This window comes from Cetorhinus maximus, chromosome 25, assembly GCF_964194155.1.
Source record: "Cetorhinus maximus chromosome 25, sCetMax3.hap1.1, whole genome shotgun sequence".
Taxonomy (NCBI): Eukaryota; Metazoa; Chordata; class Chondrichthyes; order Lamniformes; family Cetorhinidae; genus Cetorhinus; species Cetorhinus maximus.
Window position 1 is genome coordinate 7,485,007 of NC_135903.1, and position 23,564 is coordinate 7,508,570.

The 23,564-nt window shown below is 42.5% G+C and overlaps 1 protein-coding gene across 1 annotated transcript in view; it reads left to right on the forward strand.

The window, feature by feature from the left end:
* Positions 1–23,564, forward strand: part of LOC144667842 (plexin domain-containing protein 1-like) — a 243,499-nt gene that overhangs the window by 31,700 nt on the left and 188,235 nt on the right. The window contains exon 2 of the mRNA XM_078529363.1: positions 12,544–12,734. Within this exon, the coding sequence (XP_078385489.1) occupies positions 12,544–12,734 (191 nt within the window). The remainder of the gene's footprint in view (positions 1–12,543; positions 12,735–23,564) is intronic.

Genomic DNA, 23,564 nt, shown 5'->3' on the forward strand with positions numbered 1-23,564 from the left:
CTGGGAAGTCTGAAAAGTAAACCCTGTTGAGTTTGCTTGCGGCCTCCCAGCGGGATTCCCGATCGTCAGGCACTCAGCACCTGATCAAGGGGTGTGGCATCCGGAAGTGGGTGGGGTGGGGGTCGGGGGGGGGAAACGGGTTCTGCTGAGAGCCCCACCCTGTCCTCGCTCACCTGTGGCCTGGGTCCCTCGCTGATCCCGGGCCTCTGGTGGGTGCATAACTGGCAGCTACCACCGCTCCCGGGGATACCCTGCCGTTGGTCACTTCATACGCTGGGCCTTCCATATAGGAGCTGATGCAGCTCTCCACCCGGTGGGGGCGAGACCCCTTCCCCCTGGATTAAATTCCATCCTTATTGGGGAGGAAGCAAATTCACTGGTAACTTTCAAAGGGGAATTGGATTTAATTGGAAAAAAAATTTGGAGGGCGAGGAGAATGCAGGGGGAAGCGAGACTAATTGGTAACCAGCACAGGAACAAAGGGCTGAATGACCTCCTTCGGTGTTGTACGATTCTGTGTTTCTTTTCTCTGATCCTGCTACATCAAGAACCCAGAGTCTGTGAAAAATCAATTAAAAACACTCAATTGCATTTCTTCTGGTTTCTAAAGGGAGAGTTTCATTCAAACAGCTCCTTATTGTATCTTTCAGAAGTATGTTAAAATGCTTCTCAAACAGTGAATTATTTTGAACTGTTGCAGTGTTATACCAATCTATGCCCCAAATCCCATTGCTTTTCCAACTTCAGTAAAAGATAATTGAGAGTTGGACTATGAAGAATCAAAGTTCCATTTCATTTAAAATGATTTTGCTCAGTAATAGAGTTTTGCAGAGGGAGTGGGTGGGGGAAAGTTACAGATTTTTATTTACAAGAGATTAAAAACAGATAATGCTGAGCTAAATGATCCTTTTAAAGTGCTCTGCTAGATCATGCAAAACCTTTTCATTGCCTCTTTGACAGCGGCTGGAAATATAAAACAGTTTTACTACAAGCTGTTTTCCCTCCATTACTCTGTCTAAAATCTCAGCGCTCTTTAACGCTTCAGCCTTCTTCCATACACAGCCTCTGTTTATTGTATTTGTGCAATTCAGTTCCAAACAGATCGGTATCTGGTCTCTGAGCACACAAAGCATTTTGTTGTTTTTTTTAAATTTCAGCTAATGGAATCTGTCACAGCATATTCTGGTTGTAAAACAAAGCAGTAAGTGTCTCACAGATCTGCCTCAGTATCTCAGGCGGTTTTATGCTTTAAGTAGAACGTGGTATCTGTGCCAGGCCTGAACTATTGTTCATGGTATTAAACAAGGCAGGTTGTATGAGGAGATAAGGGGATTTTCTTTGTGTTTCTAAACACTCTTGCCATTGGGATGACTGTCTCAGACATATCCAGTCTTCCTGTTCTTTTATAGCATCTTATGGCAAGGCCATTCAGCCCATCGAGCCTATGCTCACTCTTTGAAAGAGAGGGCTTTCAACCTTAGGTTATTGCCATGACTATATTAAGCACAAAAACACATCATTAAGGCAAAAGGCAACACACTGGGTAAGAAATACTGGGCAGAAACTGCATTATTCCAGAAAGTTAGGTGGAGAAGGATAGAACTGGAGCCAATCTTTGCACATTTTTACATGCATTTATTTCCCAAAGATGCATATTATAAACATGCACCTCCTAACCTAACAATCACAGTGTCAGTCTGTTCCTATTTATAGGGACAGAAGTGAGTCACCAGTTAATACCCACCACCTGCATACAATTAAATGCAATTAATATACAATTAACTGTTTTCAGGCTGGCAGGAAAGGGAGCAATATTAATTAGAACAACTCCTAGGAAGTGACATAGCCAGCACCCAACATTCAGGAACAATTTATTAATTCTCCTGCTTGTTAGACCTGCTATAATCCTCTGCCCCAGCAGTAATTAGTCATCCTACAGTGTGCCAAGGCACTGTGCAATCCTTTATATGCACCTGACATTCTGAATTGAAGTAACGAGTGATATATTTGTCAGTTAAATAATGGCAGCAAAGGAATCCCCCAATTGCACGGAGAAATGCTGACAACAGATTATTTCTCACGCGCAGAGATATTGCCAAAGATGTTTCACTGTGATGAGGGTTCAGATTTCAGGGAAATGAATTAAAAGTGAACAACCTGGGGAGTAATGAATTGTAGGCCATTAAAGTACACAGTACTGGGGCATTTTTCTGATTGCCTCTCTGGTGAGAAGTTCCCCCAACTGCCCACTAGATATCATAGGCATTGCACTTGTGGTTAAAGTTTCCCATTAGTGACATAAACTCAGAAAATCCACCCTTTCAGTACTGAAGGTGGCAATCACTCTTTTAAAGGCATAGGGACCCTTTTTAAATTGTTCCCTTTTCGTCGGGAACTAAGTGCAGTAGAACACGTAGTGGTACTTACGGTTCTCTGTAGGGCAAGTTCACTGAACCCACAGCCCCAGCAGAGGGCTCAGCTTGGAGATGGACTACAACACTGAGCCTCCGAACCTCTGACTCTTCGAGCACAGTTCTCTGCTGTGAGTGCGGAACCAGTTAACATCCTGAGTTAAAAGGCAAAGCTGCAAATTATAAAACTAAAATGCAGGAAGTATACATCAGCTCACTGAATACTCTGAGCATGGTTCTGGTCTCTATTTTATAAGAAGAGTATAGAGGCACAGGAGAAGGTGCAAAAACAAAGGTTTACAAGGATGACACAAGGACTATGAAGTTATAATTATCAGAAAAGACTGAGCATGCTGTGGCTCTTTTCTCTAGAGGTGAGAAGGTCGAGGGGTATCCTGAGAGAGGCCTTTAAGATTGGGAATGGTAGACAGAAAGAAAATATTCCCACTTGTGAGGGCATCCAGAGCTATGGGTTTTAACTATAAGGAAATCACTAATAAATCCATTAAGGAAAATCTTCCTTACCCAGAGAGTGGTGAGAATGTGGAAATATGTACCACATGGAATAGTTGAGGTGAACAACACTGTTGTATTTAAGGGGAAGCGAGGTTGGTGCATGAGGGAGAAAATAATATAAAGTTATGGTGATAAGATTAGATAAAGGGGAGTAGAAGGAATGTCATGTGGAGCATAAAGACTGGCATGGACCAGTTGGGCCAAATGGCCTTTATCTGTGCTGCAAATTTGATGTAATATTATGTATAATTGGAGCTCACTACATTCCTCTGGACTAAGATAAATTAAACGTGAGGCTTTTTAACAACATTTTTGCCAGCAAACAAAATGGGCTCACCCATTCCGATCTCTGTAACTTCCTTTAGCCCAGTAACCCTCAAAGATCTCTAAGCTTCTCCAGTCCGGACTTCAGTCCTGACCATCCTGATGGTCGCTACTTCTCCGTGGGCAGCCAGGCCTTCAGCTGTCTAGGTTCTATGTTGTGGAGTCTCCTTCCTAAACACATCCCCTCTCTCTTCTCCTTTAAGACGCTCCCTGAAGACGTGGTCCTTTGACTAAGCTTTCAGTCACCTGTTCTAATATCTCTTTATGTGGATTGATGTCAAATTTTATCTGATAATTCTCCTGCGAAGCACCTCGGGTCTGCATTAAAGGCCTTTTATAACTGCAGATTGCTGTCATTGTGTGTAGTGGACAGTGCACTTGATTCCTGTAAACCCATACATTGAAAACCTGGAATCCTTTATTTATTGCCAAACCCAGGTGTGGAGCTACACCCCTAGCACCGAACATTCGCAAGGTAGAAAAGTGAGGCAAGAACTTGAGGTAAACTAATGCTGTGAAACCATGTTTTATATAAAAGAATGATTTTTGGATTTGCTAGCTGGAAAACTCTAACTGATTTTTTTTTTAAAGACTAAAGCCACATTCCAGTGACTTGGGATCACAAAGATGGCTGCACATTTGCATCACTGTACCTTCTGTATTCCAAAACCATTGAAATGGAGACAACCTGTCTGAATAGCCATACCAGGAAGAACAGCCTTGAAAAAGGATAATTGGGGGCTGTCTCCTATCCCATTAACAAAGCATCCAGACAATCACCTGGGAAGTCAACTGGGGGAGACAACTCATTAGACATAATCACTTGGATAATGGCACCCTGGCTGAGTGAGGAATTCCCAGCCATGATCTAATCAAGTTACAATTGGAATACACTAGCCATGACCTTATTTGGATCACAGGGCAGTTGGACAGAGAAGATCATGTGATAAGCCAACCCTTTGTGTGTTTTAACACCTGCTTACTCTGCCGAAATAGACAAGCGATGGAGCCACTGAAGAAACAAGATCCTGAGTGGATTCCTTTACTCTCTCTCTCTCTCTGTCCATCCAACTTGCAAGTTTTTGACCTGTCTAATGATTTTGACTATACAAATACAACAGACAGGGATTTTAAAAAATAACTAAACCCAGGCTCTTGTCTCTAGAAGAAAGATAAATTGTCCATCTTCATCTTTAAACTGCCTAAACACCAAAAGCAGCAGGATCACCAAGTGAAAGCAGCAGGATCACCAAGTGAAAGCAGCAGGACTGCCAAATTCAGTATGAAGCCAGCCAGGTCACCAACCTTCAAGAGTCTTATACCCCTTTAATCTTACTGGACTCTAAATTACTTAATCTCTCTTCCCCCACTCTGTAATCTATTTGTGTGTGTGTGTGAAAGTCAGAGCATTTTTTATTTAATTAGAGATTTTATTGACTTTTATTGTTGTATTTTTATTTACTTAGACTGGGTTAGGTACAATAAAAATTATCCTTATTTCTTTTTAAAAACTTAAGAAATCCTGATTGATCCTGTCTTTTATAGTCACAGCAAATGCAATCTCAGTGAATTGGCAAGTATATCATTTTTAAACAAAACACCTGTTCTGGTCAAACAAAGAGAGAGAAAATAGGGGAGCTACTTCAGCTGATTGTATCACTGAGAACAATGGTCAGGTAGTGCCTTAGACTTTGTAGACTGCAGGAGATAGAAGTTTTACAGTTTTGATGTTTTTGATCAGTTAGTTTAGGAGAAACATCCCAAAGTGTTTCTAAGTCAATTCATTACTTCTGAAGTGTGGTCACTGTTGCAATGTTGGAAATACAGCAGCTAATTTGTGCATAGCAAGCTCCCACAAACAGCAATGTGATAATGACCAGACAATCTGTCTTTGGGTGTAGGTTGAGGCCTAATCTTGGCCAGTCCACTAGTGTGAACTCCTTTGCTCTTTTTCAAAATACACAGATAAAATCTAAGAATACACTAATAGCCAAGACTAGATGTTACAAAGAAAACAAAAAGACAAAACTAAAGACTCTGTATTTGAATGCGGGCTGCATTCATAACTAAGTCAATGAATTGATAGTGCACATTGAAGTAAATAAATATGAATTGATAGCCATTATGGAGACATGGCTGCAGGATAACAAGGATTAGGTCCTGAATATTGAGGGATATATGATATTCAAGAAGAATAGGAAGCAAGGTTAAGGTGGAGGGGTAGCACTGTTAATCAAGGATGGCATTGGTGCAATAGTTAGAGATGCCCTTGGTTCAGGAGTTAAGGGTGTAGAATCGATTTGGGTGGAGATGAGGAATAGTAAGGGAAAGAAGTCACTAGTGGGAATGGTCTACAGGCCCCCTAACAGTAACCACAATGTAGGACAAAGTATACATAAGTAAATATTGGGTGCTTATGATAAAGGGACAGCAATAATCATGGGTGATTTTAATCTACATATAAACTGGATAAGTCAGATTGGCAGTAGTAGCCTGGATGAAGAGTTCATAGAATGCTTTCAAGAGAGTTTTTTAGAGCAGCACGCTCTGGAACCAACCAGAGAGCAGGTTGTATTAGACTTGAATATTCTGAAAAAAGAGACATGTCGAAGCTTTTCATTTTGCACTCATCAGGACACTTTGCAAGAATACTAATATGAGGGGAAAACCAACAATTTAATAAGAGAGTGTTGATTGGTTGGCAAGTGGACTATGATTGGTAGAGGTGTGCCATGGAGAATGTACCAGTGATGGTGACTGATAGTTAACTGTCAAGCATTGTTTGAAATTTAAACCAGGCAGCTAGATCCTGATTGGTCAAGGCATTGCTCTGAGGAATGAGTCAGCAGTTGGCTGTCACTTATTTTATTTAGCTGAAACAGGTGCAATGTGTATACATGTTCTTTCTGTCTGCAAAGAACAGGGCCCCGTGTATTAATATATGTAGCTTCCAGTACAGACAGAAAGAACATATACACAGATTGTGCCTGTTTCAACAGTGGGTTCTTACATAAGTTTTATGTTCTGCAATGGGACTTGAGCCCATAACCTCTGATACAGAGGCAAGAATGCTACCACTAAACCCTGACTAGCACCTGTAACCTCATGGATGTTGAATTTAACACAAAGAGATGTATGAATGAGCAGGTGATTATAGGATGAATCTTTGCATTTTGATACCAGTATTGATTAAAGGTTGATGGGGTTGAGACTGGGGAGAGGCTATGCCGGGTAAGAAGGATCGATCTGGGGATCATGCATATGTCTGTTAAAATATAGCAATAATTACAAGCACATAATGGCACCAGATCATGGCATGCCTGTTAGTCTTTACTCTTCCCCCTCCACTCCCACAGGAATGAACCCCAATACCAATTCACATTTAAAGTTCTGCAGCTTTGAAAGGAACATGCGCTTCTAAAGTTATCTCAAAATGGACAAATTCAGACAAATCTGCTGACCAAGGACTTACTCACAGCTTTTGGGAGCAACGCTCCTCCCATAACAGATAAAAGTTCCAGTGTCTAATGGAAAAGCTAGGTGCCCGTCATTAAATAGACAAGAAAAAGCTGGAGCCTACTGTTGAACAGTACACTGAAATGTATTATTCAAGTCAAACAATTCATTTTGAACGAAGTCGGGGTGAACGCTACAGAGATTGGATATCTAACATATAAATATCGTGTTCTAGAAATCCGCAATTGCAGATCCTGCGTCTGAAAGAAGAAGAAAGATTAATGCTTAGGGTTTAATCTTTCATCCCAGCTGTTAGAGGGACTGGCAAAGAGGTTGCCCTATTTTTTCCATTTCAAATGCGCACCAGCCTCAGTAAAGAATAAACCTTGGATGAGGTAGAAAAGCATATTGTATTATTCTTTAGACTTATAGCACACCTCAGTAGAGAAAGGGCGTTTTGTTCTACTATGTGGTGCAGGCTTTTCCTCAAAACTTTTTTAAATTTAATTTAATTTAAATTTATTTTAAAATTTATATATTTTTTTTAAAATTCTGATTGCATTAGATGCAGTTCAGAGAAGATCAACTTGACTGATTCCCGGGGTGGTGGGTTATCTTATGAGGAAAGGTTGGACAGGGTGGGCCTGCATCCATTGGACCTTAGAAGAATGACAGATGACCCTATTGAAACATATAAGATTCTGGGGACTTGACAGAGTGGATGCTGAGAGGATGTTTCCCCTTGAAGTAAGAACTAGGGGACACAGTTTAAAAATTAAGATGAAGATAAGGAGAAATGTTTCTCTTAGAGGGTCGTGAGCCTTTGGAACTCTCTTCCCCAGAGAGCAGTAGAGGCAGGATCATTTAAAGCAGAGGTAGGCATAATCACGACCAACAAGGGAGTCAAAGGGTATCGGGGATAGGCCGAAAAGTGGCGTTGAGGCCACAATCCAATCAGCTGTCTAATGGAGCAAGGGGCTGAATAGCCTACCCCTGCTCTTAATTCATATGTTCGTATGATCACGGCTACACTACAGTTTTCAGAAGGAGACCGACGTCCCTTAGAACTCACATCTGCATCTTTAATCTCTGCCAAGTATGGATTATCATGTCCAGGTGTTTGAATATAATTTGCCATTAAAATGGGGATTTAGGCAGACCATAGAATCATAGAATCTTATGGTGCAGGACAAAGCCATTCGGCCCATTGTACCTGTGCCATCTCTTTCAGAGAACCACCCAATTAGTTTCTCGACTCATTCCCCATAGTCCTGCTCCCTTTCCCTTTTCAGCCATCTATCTGCTTATCTTTTGAATGTTACAATTGAATTTTCTTCCACCACCCTTTCAGGCAGTGCCTTCCAGATCACAGCAATTTCCTGGGTAAAACAAATTTGCCACCCAATTCTGTTACTAATTAGCTTAATTCTGTGCGCGCTGTTTACCTCGCCCTCCTGTCAATAGAAACTATCTATTCTATCTGACAAAATAGGGAGTAACTGAAGCACAGGCCCAAGTGTGGCTGTTGACCTAATGCTGTGTCACTGTCACGTTTTAGTGTGACCTTTTTGGTTCTGAGCCAACTAAGTACAGATTTCTAGAACCTTATGTTTATATATTAGATTTCCAGTTTTGCAATAAATATAAATTAAACAATAAAAAATGTAAATTTAACTAGTACAAAGGCCTTTCTTTCTTGTTCCTATTCCCCTCCTCTGGCACATGAAAAGTCCTCCTGATGCCAGGATCTGTCTAACATCTTAATGAGTGTTCTTCATGTGTAAGTAATTATTGTTGGTGGATTATTTGGACATGGGAATAATCACAGGCAAGCCTAATGTTTTACTTTATCTGATGCCCATGCTTAAGTACTTGCTAACAAGAGAGTGAGTAATGGTCAGGAGCAGGAACGCTGGTTGATTATTCCTCTGTACCACCCCTCCTTGCCCTAGCCCAGGGATCTGCTCCTGGGACCTTCCTAGTCTGGGTGGCTCAGTTCCAGGTTAATCAGTCATCTTTCCAACTGAGCCACTCTGAGTGCCTTTTTTTAATGGGAATCTGCAGTCGCAAAGCGGTCCAAAGGGTTAATGAATTATAAAAATTGTAATTGTGACCGTTTGCTTGATTGAGTTTGATGGAATGAAAAATGGTGCACTCTCTAAAATCTTGTCAGGTAGCCACTTGCACTCTAGCACTCCATCGTGATTGATTGGCCTGTGTTCCTGAATCCAGTCAGAACCATCCATCACTGTGTTACGGACCCTTACACACAATTCCTCCTTAGCATAAAGGACCCCACATTTATCACTAATTATAAGTTAATTAAATATAATTTGTCAACCCATAGTGTAAGCAGGCCAGGAATCAAATTTTCATGCAAAGCAAGTTTTAGTTTGCTGAATGAACAAATCTGAAAAACAATTCTTCATCTTTTGGTCTTTCCTTTCTGAACATTTTTAGAACCAGTTTTAACTGAGTTGGGAGCTTTTGAATGATTCATCTTTTATAAACAACAGGAATAAGCTTCTACATGGCCATAACGAGTGAGAGGATTCTCATCATTGGTGTCTGGTGGGGTGAAAATGTGTATCACAGACTGCAGGGAACCATCATTCTCCTCATTTGTTCTTTCTGGATGGGCTTTTGCTTTCTCTGGTTCTTTCATTCCCTTCTGAAGTAACTTATGCTAGAGACCAATTCCACAAGCGTTTTAGCCTACACAGAGGAAGCCAGACGGTTAATTGACCATTGCATATTGAGTCACGCATCTCAGGCTGACATGCTCACTCGCTGCTCATCAGGTGTCACTGAATATCAATGCAAGCTATTTCTTTCTTCTTCAAAAGCATTTCAGTGAACACTGGATATCATTTCTTAGCTTTCATGCTCAGTTTTCTCTTTATGCCTTTAAAGCACATCCCGAACAGAAAATAAAAGACAACTGCAGGACTTACCGGCGCTTTTTAGCCATTGAAATACTTTTGAAATATAGCCACTGTTGTAATATAGGAACTGCAGCTTTGAATTTGCACACAGCAAGCTCCCACAAACAGCAATGAGATAATAACCAGATCATCTGTTTTAGTGATGTTGGCTGAGGAATATATATTGGCCAGGACACCGGGGAAAAGTCCCTTCCCCCTGGGAATAATACTCTAGGATATAAGTACACCTCAGAGGGCTGAGGTCTCATCAGAAAGACGGCACCTCTGTAAGTGCAGCACTCCCTCAGTACTGCACTGGAGTGTCAGACTGGATTGTGTTCAAGTTTCTGAAACAGGACTTGGATCCACAATTTCTAACACCGAGGAAAGAGTGTTACCCACTTAAAACAAGGGAAGCTCCGTGTGGGTGGCTGAGCGGTGTGGTACTTTTTTAAAATTCCTCTACGGCATGTGGGCATCGCTGGCTAGGCCAGCATTTATTGCCCGTCCCTAATTGAGGAGGCAGCTTGCCTGGATGTGAAAAGGTTTGAAAATGTCGGCAGCTTACCCTCAATTTCCCGAGATTTGCTCCCTTTAGGTGCCACTCCCCTCCTTAAGCATGCTGGATCAATGGGTGAAAGGTCACAGGCTACATGACTAGGATTCCCCAAGATACTTGCTGTGCATCAGACAGATAATCATCACTTGTCTGAGGGAACTCTTAACGAGAGACAGGTTGTTTCACACTCTGACGCTTCTATTCCAAATTTTAAAAGTACCTTAGGAAGGATGTGAAGGCATTGGAGAGGTTGCAGGGATGAGGAACTTCAGTTATGAAGAAAGACTGGAGAATTTAGAACTGTTCTTCTTAGAGAAGAGAAGGCTGAGAGGAGATCTGGTAGAGGTGTTCAAAATCATGAGGGGTCTGGGCAGAGGAGATAGGGCGAAACTGTTCCCACTCACGAAAGGATTGAGACTGAGAGGGCACCAATTTAAAATAATTGCAAAAGAAGCAAAACTGAAATGAGACAAAGCTCGTTCACACAGTGAGTGGTTAAGGTCTGAAATGCACTGCATGAGAGTGTGGCGGAGGAGGGTTCAATCGAGGCATTCAAAAAGGAATTGGACTGTTCTTTGAAAAGTAAATTGGGAGAAGCCAGAGGAATGGCACTAGGTGAATTGCTCATTCAGAGAGCCAGTGTAGACACGATGGGCCAAATGGCTTCCTTCTGCACTGTAACAATTCTGCTGTGATTCTGAGAACAGAAATCCAATAAATCAATTATTTTCCCAAATACTCTGAACATCAGTCGAGGGTGATGTCTGAAAGCACCTCCTCACAAAATGGTAGTGGAAACCGGAACTTTCTGCTACTCTGGAAAGCTGTTGAGGCTGTGTATTGATTTATAGACTTTTGTGTTAGGCAAGGGTATTCAGGATTATGGAACCAAGGTGTGTAGAAGGAATTAAGGTTTGGATCAGCCACGATCTAATCGAATGCAGAACAACCTTGAAGGGTTGAGTGCCTTACTCCTGTGCATATGTTTCCAACTCAAAATAATTGATGTATTATTGATTTTAGTTAATGTTTGATTATTAATTATTAACCGACTTTGTTTTCCTTACCTGTAAAGTGTGATTTATTCTGAATATCCATTGTACCTGCTGAAAACAGAAGCAGGATGAAGAAAATGAATGACGAACACAGAAACTGCTATTGTTTCTCTGCTAGGTCACTGTATGAAGGATGGATATGAGGAAAGGGCCTTTCAGTCACTAAAGCCAACTTCGGACAACTTCTGAGGGGAGGTGCATTCGCACATCAGAGCTCGTGGTGTCCGCTGTGGCTCAGTTTGTAGCACACCTGCCTCTGATCCACTTTATTCCAGGTTTAAGTCCCTACTCCAGGGCTTCAGTACAGAAATCAAGGCTGACACTTTGGTGGAGAACTGAGGGAGCATTGCACTATTGGAGGTGCTGTCTTTTGGATGAGATGTTAAACCATCTGTCTGTTTGGGTAGATATAAAAGATCCAATGGCACTATTTCAAAGATGAGCAGGGGAGTTATCCCTAGTGTCCTGACCAATTCATCATCATAAAAAAACCAGCCTGGTCTTTATCGCATTGCTGTTTCATTCATGAATGGCGGGATATGGATGTTAGTCTCTGATGCTGACACAAGCAAAACCGAAACATAATGAGCTCAGAACATAGGGACAGGAATAGGCCATTCAGCCCATCAAATCTGTTTCACAATTCAATTAGATCGTTTCTGATCTGCACCTCAACTCCTTTTACCTGCTTTAATCTATATCATATGATACCCTTAACTAATATAAACTTGTCTATCCAGCCTCAAGCTATCATTTGACTCATCATACATTACCTTTTGGAGGATAGCTTGCCAGATTTCCTTTACCCTTTGTGTGTAAAAAGTGCTTCCTGATCTCACTCCGAAATGGCATGGCTCTAATTTTAAGATTGTGCCTTCTTCTGCTTTTGTAGATGCTAAAGCTGTAAAGTCCCAATTGTCACCGCACTGGATGTTTGTGTTAGTGTGTGCTCTGTTTCCCAGCAGTAACAGCGCTCCTAACGCTCAGCACAAAATTCACCAAAAATGACAAGAATAACACAGCAAGGAATGTGAACAGATTAATAAATAAATAAAGGGAAATCTTACAATCAACGCAGCTTCAAAAACTAAAATTGGTATCATTAATCCTAACTAGGTACAGCATTAACGTCTTTGACATTGTCTTGCTCTGCACCTGGGAATGGGTTTTCATTGGAAAGCCTTCCCAAATTAATTTGTAAAGCTGTTTCTTTCTGCAGAAGATTAAAAACCTCGCAGTACTAACTGCGCCTACCTCTCCGTTACTAACCACTCATCGTCTTTCGCATCATTTAACAGATTTCACTTACCAGCTACCAGTTGTAAGCACAATCGGCGTGAATCTGAAAAGCCAGCGTTGGAGACGTAGCTCGCCGATCAATATCGACTCCATCAAAACACTGGAGGCTGAAGGGGACCGTTTGAGCCTGGATTTAGTGGGGGCCAGTCTTGCCATCGATACCCTGCCAGACAATGGAACCCAAATTGTGGTCAGTGGTTTTCTTTTTAACATCATCTGGGGTTCATCCTAGCGGTTTAGAACTAAAAAGGGGTGACATTACATTAAACTTGTACTGGACCTTGGTTAGACCACACTCGGAGTCACCATTTTATACAGAGGCCTTGCAAAAGGTGAAAAGAGGTTTACTAGAATGATACCAGAATTGAGAGATTATACATCTCAGGAAAGATTGAACAGGCTGAGGCTCTTATCAATAGAAAACAGAAAGCTGAGGGGTGGCCGGATTGAGGTCTTTAAAAATTTGAAATCGTTTGATAGGGTAGATATGGAGAAGATGTTTCCACTTGCGGGTGAGACCCCAAGAATCTTCAGGAGTGGTTAGGATGTGGAACTCACAAGCATGATGAACAGTTGAGGCAAATAGCACATGCATTTAAGAGGAAGCTAGATAAGTACACGAGGAAGAAAGGAATAGAAGGTGATGTTAATGGGGTTAGATGAAGAAGGGTGGGAGGAGACTAGTGTGGAGCATAAATACTGGTATGGGTCTAGTGGGCCAAATGGCTTGTTGTTCTGCTGTAAATAGCTTGCAATACTTTGTAACTTTGGCTGGAATTTTCCAGCCCCTCACGCCAGTGGGATCTTCCAGTCTCGCCGATGTGAATAGAGATTTTAATGGCTTGTTTGCCCCACCGTAGGGGAATCCACCACTGGGTGGGGGGGATGCGGGGGCTGAAAAATTCTGGCTTTTGTTTTTGTGCACCAGGTTTGGTCAGTTTGCTTTGCAGTCAGTCAGTACACTATGTGATATTACAGATGAGTATTAGAGTGTGGGTAGACTGCGCGCTGTTGGAGCAAGTGTGGGATTGGGAGATAGGTAATGAGTGTTCTGGGACACTCTCTATCCCTCTACAGAGTTCAGGGGATGGAGGCTTCGCTTGAATATTCTAGCTGCATTGTTTAGTTTTCCTTTTATAGGGGCACTCCTGAGGGTGATCATGTCAAATTAGCCTCCAGGAAGGTGGTCCAGGTTTCTTGGTATGTCCCGTTTATCCATCATCCTTGTGTTTGCTGAGCTGCATTGGCTTTTGGTCCGGCAGTATGTCAGTATTAAAATTTTCATTGATGGCCTCGCCCCCTGGTTTGTAACCTTCTCAATCCTTCGAACCCACTGAGATTTCTGCTGTCCTCTAATTCTGGCCTATTGCACATTCCCAACTTTCTTTGCTGTGCCAATGACCACCATGTCTTCAATACTTTCAATGTAGTAAAATGTCCCTCAGCGCTTCACAGCAGCATTATCAAACAAAATTAGGTACCAAACCACAAGGAGAGGTGCAGACAATTTTTAAAATTCATTTACGGGATGTGGGCATTTCTGGCAAGGCCAGCATTTATTGCCCATCCCTAATTGCCCTTGAGAAGCTGGTGGTGAGCTGCCTTCTTGGACCACTGCAGTCCATGTGGTGTAGGTACAGCCACAATGCCGTTAGGGAGGGAGTTCCAGGAGTTTGACCCAGTGAATTAACAGCAATATAGTTCCAAGTTAGGATGGTATGCGACTTGCAGGGAATTTGCAGGTGGTGGTGTTTCCATGCATGGTCAGAGAGGTAGGTTTTGTTAGGAAAGAAAGAGGGGTTGAGAGGTAGAATGGTTTAGGGAGGGAAATCCAGCGCTTAGGGCCCAAGCAGCTGAAAACATGTCAGCAATGGTGAAGCAATGAGAATCCGGGATACAAAAGTCAGAAATGGAAATGTGTGGAGATCTTGGAGCGTTGTTTGGCTGGAGGATGTTGTAGAAATAGAGAGAGACAAGGTCATGGAGAGATTTAAAAACAAGGATGAGAAAATTTTTAAATTGAGGCATTGACAACCAGAAGCTATTGTAGGTCAGTGAGCACAGGGGAAAGAGGTAAACAGGACTTAGTGAAAGCAGCAGCATTTTGAATGTGTTCGAATTTACAGAAGATGCAAAGTGCAAGGTTGACCAGGATAGCATTGGTGTAGTAAAAACTAGAGGTAACAAAGGCATAGATGAGGGTTTCAGCAGAAGAGGCGTGGAGACAGGGGATGTTAATGAGGTGGAAGTGGGCAGTCTTAGGGCAGAATCTTCTGTTTGGCATGCGGGGGTGGGCCCCACACACTGACGTGTAAAATGACACGATGTCGGGTGTGCGTCCCGATGTCACCCCGCGTCATTCTGATCTTCCGTTCAGCGGGTGTGCCCGGAGCTGGCTGTGCACCCGCCGAACTGTCAAAGGCCTGTTAAGGCCATTAGTAAAACAATTAACCCAATTAAGAAGGCTGCCTGTCCAACCTTAAGGTTGGCGGGTGGGAGGCAGGCGAAGAGCCCAGGCGGCCTTCGCATTTTTCATGAAACCCCATCCCCGGTGGGATGAGGTTTCATGAAGAATTTATTAATGAATTAAAATTTTTTACCAAAATTCAAAAACATGCCCCAGCTCATATGACACTGTCACATGAGGGGTCTGAATAATTTTCTTTTTTCTTTTTTTTACAACTTTACAACTGCACTTAATCTCCCTGAGGCAATGGAGTGAAAGAGTACAGGCCCTGACTCTTCCTCCTCCCCCCAGCCTGCACAGGTAGCGCTACTGGGCATGCGTCACACTGGGTGGGCCTTAGTTGGCCCTCTGACGTAAAATGGCGGCGCGCAGCCAATCGTGGGCAGCGATCGGCTTCGCGCCCGCTCCCAACTGGCCCACCCGACGGGGAGAAAATTCTCCCCTTAGTAGTGGAGAGGATGTGGGGGGTCAATATTGTTGTATTAGAAACAACTTCTGATAGAGGAGCTTTAATACTGAAATACCCGGGTCTGTTTTGACTGTGTGTTCAGCCGTTTGCTGCTGCGCTCCATTGCCATTTTCCCCCAATCATTAATGGAAATGGTGAATTTGATGGCAGTTCGCAGATCCTGTGAAAAGTAGGGTTGCCAACAATGGATACATTCCTGGAGATTTTGTCACATGACCTCCAGTCTCTAACCACGCCCCCATTTGGTCATCTGACACACCCACCCTTGTGGCGCTCTGCCTTACTGCAGTAACTGGTAAACAAACAGACTCATCACCAGCCAATTGGATGATTGGTTACTGTTAGTCAAACCAATACTTTTCCTGCATTTCCAAGAGTGATTTAAGTACTCAACAAATGAAAATGAAAAGAAGGTGTTATTGCCCAATGGTTTTTCTTTATTAGGTTGTTTGCAGCAGGAGGTCAGTCTCTAATTCCTCAGAACTCCAGGATAATCCTGGAAGGTTGGCAACCCGAGTGAAAAGGTGGGTCCCACTGCCAACAGAACAAGGCAAATAGGACAAGGGTATCGCACATTTACTGACGGCTGCTGATTTACACCGTGCAAGCTCCTTCTATGATGAGCTGAATGGATACTTAGCCCAAGATGTCATGAGTTGGTCTTTCTCTGCCAGGAATCTAAGGGATGATGGTGAAACATGCACTTAATCTGTCAAGTGCTCTTTCTTTAGGCTCCACTGGATGAGTTACTTCATATCACAATACTTTATCATGTACCCAATAGCATAAAATGTAATTGGTTATTCATTAAAAATGGCCATTAGAAATCTTTGTTGATCACTGAAAGACATCCAGTGTCAATATGTTGGGAGCAGCAGCATATGGAAGCACCTTCTCAATCCAGCTTTCTGAGAATGAGACATTGTCCATCTTTTGAATATGCAGTTTTCAGGCTAGGAAAGAACCCTTTCCTGGTCAAACAATTCAGTCTCCTTTATTGGAAAGTCTATTGACGCTATCGTGCCAATGAGCTGAAGGTGTGGTGCTGAGCCACCTTCTTCAACCACTGTAGTGTGTGTGTGGTGGAGGCGTGCCCACGCTGCAGTCATGTAGGGAATTTCAGGATTTTGACCCAGCAATAATGATGGAAAAGCTGTATTATGTCCAAGTCAGGATGGTGTGAAGGGAAGGAAACTTGGAGGCATCGGTGTTCCTGTGCACTTGCTGCCTTTCTTCCTCCTAGGTGGTGGTCAAGTGTTTGGGTGGTGCTGTCGAAGAAGCATTGGCGACTTGCTGAAGGGCACCCTGTAAACAGTGCACACTGCAGCCATGGTGGCCAGGTGTTGGAGAATGTGAATGTTTAAGGTGATGGACGAGCTGTCAATCAAGCAGACGCTTTGACCTAGATGGTGTTGAGCTTCTTGAGTCGCAGGTACACCCACCTCGGCAAGTGGAGAGCATTCCGTCACACAGCTTTGTTTGATTTATAAGGCTGGAGTTTCCACGGTTGTGAAACTGGGAGTGTCTTATCCATGGCAGGATGTCTGCCTGCCACCACAATTCCACCCTGACTCTGGCCAGCCTTCCAGAGGAAATAACGTTACTTTGAATGGAAGGAAAATTGGGCAGGCTCATTATAAGGGTCAAAATCCCAACTTAATTTCCTTAATGATCTCTCTCCGGCTAATCAGTGACTCCCAAAGGCAATTAAAAATGAACGCTGTCCCTCACCATCAAGAATGAAGATTGACCATTTGGCATTTGGAAGAGAATATACACAATTGTACCCAACATGAGTCAACGTGTACATGGAGAGGAGTTGGGGTGCTATGCTGGGGTGCGGTTGGGAGTGGAAATTGTGTTGAGGGAAAGAAGCAAACACAGTCAAAAGAGATTTTGCTTACTACAGTATAGCAAAGTGTTCATCTTGAAGGGGCAGTGGATGCCCTTGTGAGCTGCTGATTAATTCACTAGCTTGTTGTTGTGAGATGTGGCAGAGAAGTTGCATATAACACTTTAACCACGCTGACAGTTTCTTGCATTAAGCCTTTAGCTGAATTGAATTTTGGGCCAACCTTATTTAGAAGACACACAGAAATAAAATGAATAATAGATAACTAGAGGTTAGGAAAGAAGAAATAATGAAGAGTGAAGAGTTTTTAAAAAAAAAAGCTTGAGATGTCAGGTGCATTCATTTCTAAATACCCTTGAGTCAGGAATTGTTTCCACAAACCTTTTTTTCAGTTTCTTCCTGACGGTGCTAATTCTGTTGTGCAGGTAACCTTGATCACAGCAGTGTGCTATCCAATACCAAATTATCTGTTCCCCATCCAATCAGCACTCTAGAAACCTTGTCATGAGGTAAAGAGAGAGAATTTCAATTTTTATAGCACCTTTCCTAAGGATGTCTCAACGTGCTTTACAACCAAGGAAGAACTTTTGAAATGTAGTCACTGTTGTAACATGGAACATGCTACAGCAAATTTATGCACAGTAAGCTCCCACAAACAGCGATGCAATTATGACCAGATAATATTATTTTAGTGGTGGTTGGTTAAGGGATAAATATTGGCCAAAACACCAGGGAGAATGCCTCTACTCTTCTTTGAAATAGTACCATGGGATCCTTTACATTCAACTTAGAGGACAGATGGGGTCTCAGTTTAACTTCTCATCTAAAAGATGGACACTTTTGACAGTGCAGAACTTCCTCAGTAATGCACTGGAGTGTCACCCTGGATTGTGCTCAAGTCTCTGAAGTGATACTTTGAATGCACAACCTTCTAACTTGGAGGGAACAGAGCTGCCCACTTGACATAAGGGAAGCTCCTCGCGAGTGGTTGGGCAGTGGTACTCCTAGCAAGCAGCTCGCCTGAAAGGAATTGTTTTAATAATGTTTGCTGCATGCCCACAATTTCCCGAGATGCCCTCGCCCTGCTTCAGAGTGCTGGATCAATGGGTGAAAGACCATAAGCCCCTAACTTCCCAAAATGAGCACCTCCCAGAAACTCATGGAGGTGACCTATGATCCAAGCAAATAGGAAAAGGTGGAAATGGCAAAGCAAGAAAGGAAAGAAATGTGACAAGGTTTGCTTCAGCCAGTCAGCACGTTTGACACATTACAAGCTACGCCTTTGTATTTGACTCTTATGGTACCGCTCTTATGGTTAATGTGATATCAGCTGCGCTTCAGTTGGTAACACTCTTGCCTCTAAACTAGAAAGTCGTGCGTTCAAGTCCCATTTGATAGACTTTAGCCCAAAATCTAGGCTGACACTTTGCTGAGCGTGTCCTTCACTGTCAGAGATGCTGTCTTTCAGTTGAGATGCTAAACAAAGGTCCCATCTGCCCTCTCAGGTGGATATAAAAGATCCCATGCACTAGGAGAGTTCTCTCCAGTGTCTCTCTACCAGCATCCCAGAAACAGATTACCTGGTCATTATCATCTTGCTGTTTGTGGGACCTTGCTGTGCTCAAATTGGCTGCTGTGTTTCCCACATTACAATACTGACTACACTTCAGTAAGTACCTTGTTGCTTGTAAAGTGCTTTGGACGTGCCAAGATTGTGAAAGGTGGTATAAAAATGAAAGTTCCTTCTTTCTATTTGCCTGTGGTAAGTGCTGATATGAATGGTGGATTAGAATAGTTTCCTTTACCCCTGCTACCTGTCCATAGAGCTTATCCCTCAGCCAGCCTGTCCACCTGCTACTTGGGTCATCAATTCACCAGGTCGCCAGTGAAGTGTTGATTCAGCAGGTAGTATTCTGGCATCAAAATTTTAGGACCTACCTCCCCATGGATACTTAATTCTGGTTCTGAAACCAACTCTCGATCACACTGCTCAACCAATGTTTGCAGCTGGAATTTGCACGGACTTTAGTGAACATATGGCCCATAATCACAAATCTCCAAGGGGCAGAAGGGACATTAAAGCAGAAATTTTTGAAAACAGCTCTCTGATCTGCACCCTCACCCACCCTCCTCCCCCACCTCTCCACCACCACATAGCGACAATATGATGAAAGATCCATTAGCTGGCAAGTCAAAGGGAATGCCGTGATATGTGATTGAAAATCTGACCCCTGTAGTACATCAAATACCTCAACAGAGGATTGAAGACAAGTACAAAGGTATAAACTGAATTGAACTTTTCTTGCAATGGTGTGGTTGATGTATGTCAGATTTAGAGGATGTTGATGAGGCAGACTGGATTCGCATTCTGCACAAGACTTTGTTACAGGTGCAAGAGTTCCCCACCACTCCCCCAAATTAATTTTCAAAAATGAATGTTGTGCATTATTATGGCTAAAAATTCTGCATTTACAATTACGGATTTATTTTACATGATAAAGGAGAATATTATGACACTGAATGTACATTCTCATTGTTCTACACTTTTCACAGAGTATGTACTAGGTGAAGTGCACATTATAATGTGTAATACGATGTATCAGTTACTAGATGATTTTATGCACACTTCACACAATCAATAATCATTACCATAGAGTGACCTGGATTAAATTACATTCTTTGATATTATTCACTGGCTCACAGTTTTGGAATAGTCACGTAGATGTACAAATTTGTAAAACTGTTGCATAAACAGAATGGGGAATATAATATGAAATTTCGGGGAAAACTGCAATGTAAATACATGGAAATCTCTATGTATGACAGCATATGTGGATACATATCAATGGATCTAAACTTTTCATTCTCACTGCTGAGCCCCATTTGTTATTTATGAAGTTTCATGAATAGTTCATTCAATTTTTTGCCACTCCCCCCACTAAATTTTGTCACTCTGGGTGACTGCCTAGTTTGCTGAATGGTTGCACCGGCCTCTTTGGCCAACAAGAATTTTGCCAGGAAATTGGGGAGATGGATAATTGGAGCACAAATAGTGGAAGTTCCTCTGCACTTTCTAGTGTACATTCCACCCTGTCCTTCCTTGGCTGTGGGCTCAGCAGTTCCTTTAATGCAAAATAAACCTGCCACAGCTTTTAAACCTCAACAACTCAGAGCCAATAAAATAGCACCGGAAATTGTTTGAGGGAACACTGCCTTCATAAAAGAGAATAATTTGTCAAATGTTTTCCTTGTTTGGAGAAGCCAGTTGCCATTTTATTGTTGAGGTGATGTGGTGTACAGGCCATAATTTTCATTACCATACCACACCAGGCCATATTCAGTGTTTCAATATTGGAATAGATGAAGGGTCAAAGGCTGTACATAAGATTGAAAGATTAAAAGGGGTGGGATAGAAGCCAAGTTAAATCAAGAAGAGGTCAGTTGAGATCTGTAAACTCTAGGAGGATGGGAATTTTGATGAAAATTTTCACTATTCTGGATTCTTAAATGCAGAGTGAGAATAGAAGATACTGGCCTAGAATGTCAGGCACTCCTGTTGCGTTGAAAGAGGGGTCATTTCTTGCCTTCCCAGCTCCACATCCAGGTAGTTCTATTTAAAAATCTTATCTCATTGATTCCAATCATTTAAGGGTCACTTATTCGGCCACATGTAGGGAGAAGCCACAGTTTAAGGCCCTCCCACCATAGTATGCCAAGGGATGGGAGCCCATGGAAAACCCCTCGGGCTATATGCACCAGAGAATGGTTGACATAAAATGCAAACCTATATCATAAATGTAACCTGTAAATGTAGGTTTAGTGAGGCACCTTCGAATGCCGGGTACGGTATCTAAAAAAAAATGGAATTGTATTGTGTGCACTTTAACAAATTTTATGACTAAAGTATATTTTTTGAGAACAAAATTGCTGGTTAGGCCAGATGTAAACCTGACTTTCTTGAGTTCAGCTGGTGCCATCTGCCTCAGTGCAGCGTATGGCTTGGATCTGGAATGCACTGCCTGAGAGTGTGGTTGTGGTGGGTTCAATTGAGGCCTTCGAAAGAGAATTGGACAATTATCTGAGAAGAAAGAAGTTGCGGCAAAAAAGGGCAGGGGAGCGGGATGAGGTGAGTTGCCCTCGCAGAGAGCCAGCACGGCCTCCTTTACCTTCACTGGAACGGCGACTCTAGATGGTGAGTGTCCTGAAAAATTGAGGAGCTTTTCCGGTTATTGGGAGTAGTATTTAAGTGCCAGATTTGGCTTTTTTTTTACAGAGTTGAGCAACATTGAGAGGAAAGTAAGTGCGAAAGAGAAATCTAGCCTCTTAAAGGCAAGAGGTTTTAGTGGTGGAGGCGATGTGGGAGTGTGATGCAACCTGACTAAAAAAAGAACGTCAAAGGCTTCCTCAGGTAGTCAGCAGCCACTGAACACAGCCTGCTAATGACTTCTCCACAGCTACAATTGGGAGCTGATTGCGAGAGGCAGTAAACCTTGTACATTTCTCTTTCACATAGGTCCTTACAGCTCTGCTGCTGCTGTACGAGTTACAGGACAATAGTTGCCAGGCACAGTTAAAACACAACAAACGTGTGCAGCCTGGAACAATGGAAAAACATTGTAACCAAACTCGTGTGGGCTACGGAGTTGGATTATGGAGAGGAATATTTTAATTCGGCTTCGGTTTCGTGTTGCTGAGATGACACATACACATTTTCCAAAGGGTTTGATCTCTCTTCGTCATTTACAGACTGAATTCCTTTTCCTGGCTCAGATCATCTGATAGCAAATCCAGGCCTCCTCGTTCACTCATAAAGACAACATTTAAGAGGCTTTAAGCTCCCAGGCAAAGCAGTGGAAATTGATAAATTGATGTGTTGCAGATTCTCCAGATTTCAAAACAAAACAAACTGGGATTTTGGGCCTTCAGATTAAATCTCTGATGGTGCCTTTCACTTAACCATTTCAGTTCAGCACTATCTGAAGAAATAAGCCTTTTTGGGAGGTTGTACAGCCTCTTGATATGTTGGATGCGCTTTCCCCCATATGATTCAGTTAATTAAAGAACTCTATTATAACCATTTTAGTGAATCTCAGTCCAGTATGGAATTCAATCCAGTGGGTGGTACTCATACTGCCCTTGCATTTACACAGGCAAGGCCCTTTGTTAGCTTGTCAAGGAAATGGATTGCAAAGATACACAACACAGAAACAGGCCATTCGGTTCATATCATTATTTATGCTCTACTTGAGCTTTTAAAGTGGTTAAGGGAATCTGGATTTGAACCAGGAAACTTCTTAATCTGCAGTCAAATGCTCTACCATTTAGCTATACCCCCTCATAGGGGCACTTCTTAAAAACAAAAAAGTGCTGGAAAATACTCAACACGTTAGGCAACATCTGCGGAGCGAGGGAAGCGGGTTTCAGGTTAAAAACAGAAAGCACTGGAACAACTTCAGTGGGTCTGGCAGCTTCTGTGGAGAGAGAAACAGAGTTAACGTTTCACGTCGAATGTGACTTCTTCAGAACAGGTTGCTGACCTTTCATCGGAACAGGAATCAGTAAGAGATGCAAGAGATTTTCAGCAAGTACAGAGATAGGGAGAGGGGGCGAGAGGAAGGTGGAAAGAACAAAGAGCAAGGTCTTTGATTGGACAGAGGGTAATTAGACAGTTGGATTCAGTATGTGAAGCTTCTCCAAATCAAGGGCCAAAGCAGTGCTTTGTACAATTCTCTAACCAGCAATGAGACCAACACAGCTAATGCATAAAAATGTTGAAAGAATTTGCGTTTCAAAAGTGCCTTCCATGACTTTGGGATGTTCTGAAGTATCTTACAGCCAATAATACATTTGGAGTGCAATTTTGCATACATCTATAACAGTTGACACGGAGCTCCCAATCATGCCCTAACTACAAATCTGCCTCTGTTGTGAGATTGTAACAGGCATGCTTTTGCTGCTTAAAGATAAGCAAGTGAGAGTAATCGCTCATGAGTTAAAGCTCCCACATCTCATCCTTTCACAGTTCTGCTCTGTGAGGTTGAATGTTCCCATTATATTGATGCAAGGAGGCACTTAGGAGTCTCTGATTACACTAGCCCCAGGAAAATTGGTGCTTGCATCCAATGTGGCAAATAACTTGGAGGGAAGCTCTCAGTGATAATCCTGGGATATTGTTTTCAATTTAGATAATCCAAACCGCTGGAGAGCTGCAAGTAGGAACAGGAACAGCAAT